Source organism: Gallinula chloropus (assembly GCF_964237585.1).
Source record: "Gallinula chloropus genome assembly, chromosome: 10".
In the NCBI taxonomy this organism is placed as follows: Eukaryota; Metazoa; Chordata; class Aves; order Gruiformes; family Rallidae; genus Gallinula; species Gallinula chloropus.
Genome location: NC_140095.1, coordinates 11,521,952 through 11,532,175, shown reverse-complemented (window position 1 = coordinate 11,532,175; position 10,224 = coordinate 11,521,952). Strand labels below are relative to the sequence as shown.

General features: G+C 39.6%; 1 protein-coding gene across 2 annotated transcripts in view; it reads left to right on the top strand.

Moving 5' to 3' along the window:
* Nucleotides 1–2,311: 2,311 nt before the first annotated feature.
* The window catches only part of TRPC7 (transient receptor potential cation channel subfamily C member 7), a gene marked incomplete at both ends in the record, with an annotated part of 66,720 nt that continues 58,807 nt past the window's right edge, over nt 2,312–10,224 (top strand). For both annotated transcript variants that reach the window (XM_084268846.1, XM_084268845.1), the window contains one exon: nt 2,312–3,064. In XM_084268846.1, coding sequence (XP_084124972.1) covers nt 2,312–3,064 — 753 coding nt within the window. The remainder of the gene's footprint in view (nt 3,065–10,224) is intronic.

The window sequence follows — 10,224 nt, the reverse complement described above, 5'->3', positions numbered from 1 at the left end:
TAGCTGTTATTATTTTCTCTTTTAGAAAACTTAATGGAACCTTAGGAATTAATTTACTTAGCCATCTCTCCTTTATAATTCTTATGCCACTCTTCTCTGTGCACTTCTAAAAATTTGCTGTAAAAATTGTTTGAGACTCTTCAGTACCAGCTTTCTGTTCTAGATTGGTAAAAAAAGAGATGAACTAAACTGTAAAATGCATATGTGTAAGTTACTTTCCCAAGAATAGCCACCTGGAGAATTTCTGCATCCTGGCCCTTTAGGTATTTGGGGGTTTTGATACCGTTTGTTTTCCTGGGTTTTTGCTTGATTCCATTACTCTTTTCTGACATATTATTGAAGGCAAAGTATGTCCTCCACTTTATCTCCTGGCACCTTTCCCTCTCATCATTCATCACAGCACTTTCAAACTCCAGTAGTATTTTTTCAGAGCAGCACCTAAACTTTTCATTGTCTGAAGGTCAAACCTGACTTGGAGAACAGATGGAGGATGGAAGGATGAACTTTTGCCACCCACTGACCATTAACACCTGTTTATTTGTTACATCTGCCCACTGCAGTTTAGAGCCTCCCTAATATTTTACCTGAGTGATTCAGAGCTTGCAAATGCTTTTTGTGAAAGAGGTGTTGTTTTTACCTTTCTACTTCAGCTGCACATTCTAGGATGGCAATTAACTCCACGTGTTCAGACTCTAAAAGAGGGACTATGTTTTTGTTGGTATGCAACTTCACTAAAATTTAAAAAAGACAAGAAACATTTGGATGACACTGAATGCCAAGTGTTTAAAGCATAGATTTAGGATTTCAGTTCATTTCATACAACATCATGTTTATTTGCCCTTAAGCCTGGTGGCACATAGCATAGTTTTCTTTAGGGGTTCCTGTGAAGGCAGAATAAGAATAGTTTGTCTCCATCCCAACAACTCCAAGTGAAAGCATTTCAGGCACATAATCATTGGGATAGATAATGACTGTTTCTGATCTGCCCTCTGTTTGTGGTCAGATACCTGCACTCTTGTCTTTCTGCAAGGCTCTTGTCTTTGGCAGGACAAGGGGGATGGATTGAAGCTGAAGGGGAGGGAAGGTTTAGATTAGATATTAGGATGGTGGTTGCTCCATCCCTGGGGGTGTTCAAGGCCAGGTTGGATGGGGCCCTGGGCAACCTTGTGTAGCTCCAGGTCTGGAGGTTGGTGACCCTGCCTGTGGCAGGGGTGTTGGAACTCTCTGATCCTTGGGGTCCTTTCCAACCCAGACCAGTCTATGATTCCATGATTCTGCAGTAGCTCTCTGAAAGATGGTTACTGGGGAGCAATGTAACACTGTCAGAAGTTATTCCTGTGTTTTTCAAGACTGGCCCTTGGCTTTGGGTACTTGTATTTACAGTAGCTGCCAACTGTATTTCAATGAGAAAATTAGACAGTCATTCACTATAAAGTGCTTTATATTGGGAAACAGAAAAATGCTATTGTGTCGCATGAGAAAAGCAGTGAATAAAAAGGTGGTTTGCTTGTACCAGCTAAATCTTAGCAGAATATGCAATATATTTATCCCTGTTACTGGGTATTTAAAATTAGAAGCTGTTTTTAAACTTTATGGAACGTGGTTTATTGGCCTGATCCAAGGTCTAAGGACATGGGAAGTCCGGCTAGCTTTCTTTAAGGGTCATGACCTCAGGGATAAAACTCAAGAAGAGTAATTTGGAAAAATATTATGTTGTGGATATGACTCCTAAATAGTTTGTAATGAAGTTCTGAAATATATAAATGAAAAGCAATGTGTTAGTACACTTATATTTTATATTTTTTGAGTTAAGAATATGCTGTGTATCCTTCCTGAAATCCAGAAGGCTGCACACAAGTCAGAAGGGAACTTGTCTGTTGTTCTGGAAAAACAATCTTAATTCCACATTAATCCTAAATGATTTTAAACAACTGGTCCAGGTCATAAAAAGCTAGCAAGATCTGATCACAATGAGACATTTGAGTGGAAATTAAATTACATATAGAGTGGTGAGGTGCTGGAACAGGCTGCCCAGGGAGGTGGTAGATGCCCTGTCCCTGGAGGTGTTCAAGGCTGGGTTGGATGGGGCCCAGGGCAACCCTGTGTAGCTCCAGGCCTGGAGGTTGGTATCCCTGCCTGTGGCAGGGGAGTTGGAGCTCTGTGACCCTTGGGGTCCCTTCCAACCCAGACCAGTCTGTGATTCTATGATTTCTAACCTTATTGCAGTTTATGTGAAATGATGACTCTCTGAGAATATAACCAACCTTCCTTTCTGCTTTTCTGCAGGTTGAGAAACAGTAATTCTAAAAACATGCATCGAAGGCACACAACCCTTCGGGAGAAGGGCCGGAGGCAGGCCATCCGGGGCCCGGCCTACATGTTCAATGAGAAAGGGACCAGCCTGACTGCAGAAGAGGAACGCTTTCTCGATTCTGCAGAATATGGCAACATTCCTGTTGTGCGAAAAATGCTGGAGGAATCCAAAACCTTGAACTTTAATTGTGTTGATTATATGGGACAAAACGCCCTTCAGTTAGCTGTAGGGAACGAGCACCTGGAAGTGACGGAGCTCCTCCTCAAAAAGGAGAATCTCGCTCGAGTTGGAGATGCCCTTTTGTTAGCCATCAGTAAAGGATACGTGCGCATTGTAGAAGCAATATTGAACCATCCAGCCTTTGCACAAGGACAGCGGCTCACACTCAGCCCCCTCGAGCAGGAACTGAGGGATGATGATTTTTACGCTTACGACGAAGATGGAACTCGGTTCTCCCATGACATTACCCCTATCATACTTGCTGCCCACTGCCAGGAGTATGAAATTGTTCACATCTTACTTCTAAAAGGCGCGCGGATTGAAAGGCCACATGACTATTTTTGCAAGTGCAATGAATGTATTGAGAAGCAGAGGAAAGATTCCTTTAGCCACTCTCGATCGAGAATGAATGCCTACAAAGGATTAGCCAGTGCTGCTTATTTGTCTCTTTCCAGTGAAGACCCTGTCCTTACTGCTTTAGAGCTAAGCAATGAATTGGCCAGACTAGCCAACATTGAAACTGAATTTAAGGTAACTTATCACTGTGCCTTTTTACTTGGGCTGAATGTGTTCAGGGTGCTGTATATTTTACATGTTTGATAAAGCCTTAGCTTGCCAAATTTCAGAGGGTGGGGGAGGAAAGAGAAGCTATGGAAGCTGCCAGATGTGTTAACCGCACACAGATTTGGATCACTGTGCGTTCCCTGGTTGATAAGTATTTGGGACTGAGCATTGCATATTATAGCAGAGACATCCTTACTTTGAGTTTTTATGTTGCACGCTGTGATTGCTTAGACTCCTTAGTTTGCAGCAGGAATAAAAATTAGATGATTACAAAAATGGAGACTCATTTTTTTGTAAGAAAGGTAAGTCTTTGTAATCGAGCAATCTATTTTGGAGGCAGAGGTCTAGAAGTGGGTTTAATGGTTTAAGAACACGGTATATCTAGTTCTGTTACAATGATAAGAGGTATAAATTAAGCACTTTTGGTTCTCTGTAAAATACTTTAAATTGCATTGCATCTTAATGGTTTGCTACTGCATCTGTATCTGATGAATTTCATGAAAAAAAGAGGAGAGAAATGCTCAAGAGATCGTTATGAGGTTTATCACCATGCCAAACAGAACAGTGGAACTTGCAGAACTCTTGAGCAAGTTATTCAAGATTTCCATTATCATAATGAGTTTGTAAATGTCCAATGTCATTTGCATTATTTCTTTCAGTCATTTCCATGACATAAATAGCATTGTCTTCCTTTCTAAAATAAATTAGTCATGACTAAACCCATTTTCAGTGGCTCAGTTATCAAACCCAAGACTGTTTTCTGACTTATGACTATTGTGCAGATCAGTGGCACTGGGGTAATAAAATCTGTGTTGTGAGTAAACTGGGGTAGGATGCCTGCCAGGAATCCATTCTTTTTAATTTAGAAAACTATTCAAGTGTTAAAGCATCCATTTCAGGATTTGTAGCTATATGATCTCCAATTTAAAAGTGAGAAGAAAGCACGTTCTCAGGCTGTTGCTTTTGAAATTCTCTAGTAAGTCTCTAACAGGAAAAAATACCCAAATCACTGAGCTCTTTTGGCAAAAAGCTTTGTACTCATGTGAATCAGATTTGCAAGGATGCAATAATTTAAAAGGGAATTTTTACTTGCAAGGCATTCAGTTCTAGAGAAGCAGCAACCACATAGGGTTCCAGTGGATCTGGCTGCTTGAGTGAGGGTTCCTCCAGTGTGAAAGTGCAGTGTGCTCACACCTACAGCTGACAACATTATATCCCATTAATGTTCCAGCTTCTTTTCAGTAGAAAAAATATATATTGTGTAGACCATTAGCAGCCTCAGTATTGTGTGCCTGTCAGTTCTGATAAGTGTCTTGCTGCAGGAAAGTAAATTCATTTCTGTGAGAATGCCTCCTTTTGTTCGTAGAGCTGCCAATGTGGTCTAGACTGGCATTGGCAGCTACAAGAGTCCTCCAGGAGCAAACAAGCAATCCGATATTAAATAGTCTCATGGTGGTTATATCTCCCCAGCATTGGCAAAAAGATGTGAGTAAATCAATACTGGAATAAAACATTAGAAACCTGTTGCCAAATTATGTATTTCCAGGAAGGCTTTCTAATTGCATTGCCTTATTGGAAGGTCCTGTGCAACACACATCTATGTATGTTAATGAAATACCTCAGAAGTACCCATACTACTAGTTTACTTCAAAGTTAGCACATTCCTTTAGTATATTAATGCTTCCAGAAAGAAGAGGCTTCTCAAGATTATAATGAATTCTCACTGTAGAGAAAAAAATATCAGATATATGTATTTATGCAAAAATATTTATTCTTATTAACATAATCAGTGTGATGTGCAATAGGGTATTAATAAAACAATAGGTTTTCTTTGCACAGAAAACGATGTTTTGAGAATTCACTTCTAGAAAAGAATGTGATTGCTGAAAATGTATTTTAAAAGCCCACAAATGATGAAAATTTATGAAATCAGACAAGCTCCAGAGGAGGTGTTTTGTGCCTAAAATAATACTTTCTTAGAATTTTTTAGCAATAAAAATTAAAGTCCTGTAGTTACAATTGGTGCTCAACACGTTTCTAAAACTATCACTCGGGATTATTTCAGAATAGTTATTTATATGCAATTTTAGCAATACAGTTTTCAGGAGGTACAAAAAGTCCTTGAAACCAAAGGACATGAATAAGATTTAATAACGTAGGTGGACAAATAGTAATTAAGTAACCTCTGAAGAAACTCCTAGCATGAGCTAATTAAAATATAAATGCAGCGCCTCTCACCTGCTGCTTGCTGCCCTAAATCTTTTACACAATAGCACCACCAGGGTGAGGAGACAGCCCATGTGCTGTGATTTTAGAGAACATGATATTTTTTAGCTGAGCTGCCTCTTTGTAGAGATATGAAAAGTGAAGCAAAACAGCCACGTGGACCAATTTAAAGGTGAGAAGTTGCATTAGCTGTGGCTGGCCACGGTTTAGGAGAAACTCCAATAAAGATTACTGGGAGAAAATCATTTTATCCATCCTTTTTTGTGGTGGCAGAAAGGGAATAATTGTCACCCTAAGTGGCTGAGATTGTCATACACTGCAGCTCTTAGGCAATGTCTTTGCATAAGCACTGCACATCACAAAGTAGAATGGGAGCGTTATTGAGGCGAAAAAGGGAGCCTGAACATATGCTAGATCACACTGCTGGCCTTTGGCAGCCTTTCTGTTGGGCGATCAATAGGTCTTTAATAGCAAGAGTAGATGTTATGGCTCTCAGCCTGGTGTGGATATACTGCCCTATTGAACTCCTTCATTTATGCTCAATAACAAGGTCAAGACAGTCGGCTACTATGTGGCTTCCCACATGCTGAAAGCAAATAATGACAGTGGAGACTTGGAGCTGGAAGGAAGGGGGAAACTGTAGGAGACAGTCAATGCTGATGGGTTTGCTGGAGCAGATACTCTATTGGGGTAATTCAGTGCTCTTTCAGCAAAGCTTAGGTAAGGCTTAGATAAGGATCTGACACAGTATTTAGAACAAATATATAGGTTGGGTCAATATTTCTGTGCTATTATTTCAAGGAAATGTCAGCCTTTGCAATGCTTTTTCAAGAGGGAAGGCAAAAAAGTGGAATACTGTTACATTCCCATAGCAGTAATTTTGTTTTTCCCTTAAATTCTCTAATGTCAAAATACTGAAAAAAGAAATTCTTTTTAATGGGAAAAAACAAACTACTTTGAAAGATGTAGTCCACAAGCCTAGAAATAAATACTCTCCCTTCCCCAAAATAAGATGAAAATACTGAACTGGGTTTTTTCTACTGAAAATACTGGCAATGTGATTGTTTTAAATGTCCTGGCAATTAACTAGAAATGAGGAGGGGAAAAAGCCCTCAGAGGTGGATTTTTTTAAATTTTAGAAAAGAGAGGAGTAAATATCAGCATCACGGGGTGTGTTTGCAGGTCCTGATACCCTTCTGTAGTGAGGGCAGTCTGAGTTGAAAACAAAGCACCCTAAATTCAGTGCTCTGCTGTTTCTGTAGATCTCATTTGAAAGTTCAAAATTAAGAACCAGTTGATGACTTCCTCATTCTTCCCAGTTTTCTTTCCCTGTTTAAAAAAATAAAATGAAAAAAAATTAAAAACTAAAAATTAACATCCCCTGGAGCAAGGGCAATACAGACTGGGGATGTGATTTAGTTCTCTGGATTCCGCCCTTGATCTGTATCAACTTTAGAAAAAAATCAATCTGTGTACATTCCCATTTCTTTCAAAGTTGGCAGATCCCAGACCTGAGTCATAAAGCAAATAATCCTTCTCTCATCTTCCACTGCATTCTGATTGTTTTGCTCATGTAAATAAGCTTAATGTCACTTCCAGGATGAATAACATAGCCAGGATTTGTCCATATGAGCGAGTCATCACCCATGAGGCAGGCTGATGAGAACTGCTCTCTTCTTTGGTCCAGAGAAATTGATCTTCCCCATGTCACCTTGATGCGAAACCATATGCAGATGTCTTCACAGCTACCAGCTGTGAAAGCAGAATCAACAGAATAATTTCTGTATGTCCACTGAGCCCCATAGGGATTGCAATTTGAGCAAACACCCTGCAGGAAATTCCCTTGTAACTGTCTTTAACAGTAGTATTAGCCTTAATATTGCTATTTATGTCCTGGAAACAGTGAGTAAAACACCAAATAATAGCTCTATTTAAGTTTTTAAGCTGAGACTGTGCACTCTTGTTTCTGCCAAGATCCCACTCTACACCTAGGTCTGGTTTACAGGCTTACATGCTCTCTAATTAGACTACATGGCTGTGTATGTCAGGAAAAGTCCTTGTGATGAAGACAATCAGCCAATTCATTCCATTTAGCAATCCAGACAAATTAAATTAAAGAATCGCAGAGGAGGTTATGAAAAGATCTCACCAACCCTAAGTGGTAAATAAGATCTCAGCTCCTGTTGATTAAAATGTTACTGAAGGCATGATCAAAACCACCACCTGGACGACATATGGTGTGTGGTCTTTGTTTATCAATCCTACCAGCATTGTGGGTTCATTTGCTAGAGCAAACCATGTTTTGTTTCTAAATTATATGCTTCTTGATGTCACTTTTCTTTAAACTGTTGTCCTTTCTCTAAAAAATGGGGGGATCCAAGAGCTGACATCAGCTGTGAGCTTGCTCCAGCATGCAAGTGAGCATCACATCCAGGCTCAGCTGGATGGTGGCCTGCAACTGGCTGCTGTGCTATTTGTGGGGAGAAATGGTTTGTGTGGCAACAAGTCAAGTGTGGGGATGCCTACAGTTATGTGCCTGCTAGGAACTGCTTGTTGTTTCACTGGGGCTGCAGTAATGTAAAACAGCTGAGGCTCAAATCCTTAAATCCTCAGCAGCAAAAGAAGTCCTGGAGACTCAATGACTTGTATCTGTTAGGGTGATCTGGCATTTCTGCAGCACAAGTCTTCCTCCAGTAAGTCAATCCTGCTTTTTTTCCACCTACATATAAATTGCTAACTTCACAGGGTGTGCTTCACCTACACTTCTGAAGATAAATATCCTTGTAGATTTTCTCAGTATTTCTGGCTCTATCCCTGCAAAGGAGAAATTGGGACCAGACTCACTTTGAGGATGACACTGTCATATCAGCAAGATACAACCAGCACTGATGTACCTGTTTATATCTTGCTGAGATGCTTCAGCTTTTGGGGATTTGTGGCTCTGCAGCACTGAAGATGACTCTTGATCTGCTTCCTTACCTCACATTGATTGCTAAACTTGGTAAAACTTAACTTATTGAAAGCCTCACTATGCAAATACAAAATAAATAGAGGGGGTATTTATAAATTTGTCAGAAAATAAGAGGAGATGTAATGAATATCAGGAAAATAAGATATAAAAAGAGTGTGAAAGTCTAGGAAAACTTGGAAAGAAGAGCTGACTGCTGAAGCTGTACTCTGCAGTCCCAACTGAGAGACATTTTAACATGAAAAATACATGCTAAAGTTAAAAAAAAAATTATTACACTATTGCTTTTGGAAATGAGCAATTAAATAAAGCAGGAAAGTGCAGAAGGAAATTAGTAGGCAGGGGAAATATTTTGTGAGAATGGAGCATAGCAGTGGACTCAAAGAGAAAAAGCATTGCAACTGTAAACCAGTGAGACTGCACTTAGAAACTGCATCCTACCCAGGCTGAACAAATGCTTAGTGCTGTTTGCTCTCAGGACTGACTGATTGGAGATAGCTGCTGAAACTCATTTCCCATTAGAAAGACCTTGTTGTGGGAACCTCCCTTATTAGCCTGACGAACACTCTTGTAAATCAATCACTTAGTTTTTCTGCTCTGACCTATTCTTCCTTGAGTGAGCCTTTTATCCCTTCATAATCTCTCACCTCATCACACTCTCTGGCAGACATCTTGCTTCTGACATGTTAGGAAATGCATTTTGTGACTCGTATTTATTATTTCATCAAGATGCTCTTTGTTGCTTTAGTTGTTTGGGGTTTTTTATCTGGCTTTTCTTTAGGTTTTCATTTCATTTTCCAGAATTTCTGTTCTTTTCTTTTTATTTTTTGTTTTATTTCTTCTAGACAGGACTTGCAATTTTTAAAACAATATCTTTTTGCTTGTACAACTTCCTTTTCTCCCTGTTAGTTCCCTTTTCTGGGTTTTAGGTAGAGAAAACAGGAGGGAACTTCAGAAATCTGACCTGGTAGGCAAAATGTATTTGTTCCCTCTCATACAGGTTTTATTTTCTCTTGTAAAAGCAACATTAATCTTGCCTCATTCCTGTTTTGAAAAATAAGCATCACCACTATAAAAACCTTTTAATTATATGGATGGTCATTATTCCCAAGTGACTGTGTCTTGCACCAGGTCCTGGACACAGTTGTGAAGCGATGGCTCTTTCTCCTCCTGAACTTTTCTGCCAGCCTCTCCAAAAAACATCTGCATGGGAGTGAAAACCACCCTTTTCCCTTGCATCCTTTCCTTCTCTCACCACCTCTGACTCTCACTGCTATATCCCTAATTGGGAGAGCAGGACAGTGGGTTATTCAGCTTTATCCCAAGTTAATGCCTGCTGACAGTGGGCTTTGATGAAGCAGGGTCAGAATATCCCTTTCAGACCCTTTTTGTGTCTCTGTGCTCTAATTAGCTTGTTTTCTGCTCTGTGGTACTTCAGTAACTTTGGCTTCTCTAAGGGAAATCCCTGCTGCCTTTGAAGCCATCTTGATACTTGAAGTCGAAAGGATGACTCATGTTCTGATTTTTAGAGTAAATATGTGTGATAGCTGAGAAGGAACAGAAATGTGTCCATTGCTAAATACATTTACAGAGCTAGCACACAGCCAAAACAGTAGGGCACTTCTGCATCCACAATGAATACTGCTGTTTCCAAAGAGATGCTAGTGATCTGTAATCTTTTTTTCCCGAAGAATTTTTTTATATGAACTTTCCCAGGTCAGCCTTTAATGAAAACATTATTTTCTCTTAGAGATGGGGTCAGTCATTTGGTTTAGGGGTTTTTTTTAGCCTTAAAAAAGAGCTGTTCATTCATTTTTGGCTGCCCTCTCACCCATACCCCAATTTTCTTGGTTGCCTTGAAAATAGGTATATTTAAAAGCTAATTTTTTAACTGTTTTTTCAATTTTCATTTGTGCAAAGCAAACACATAAGC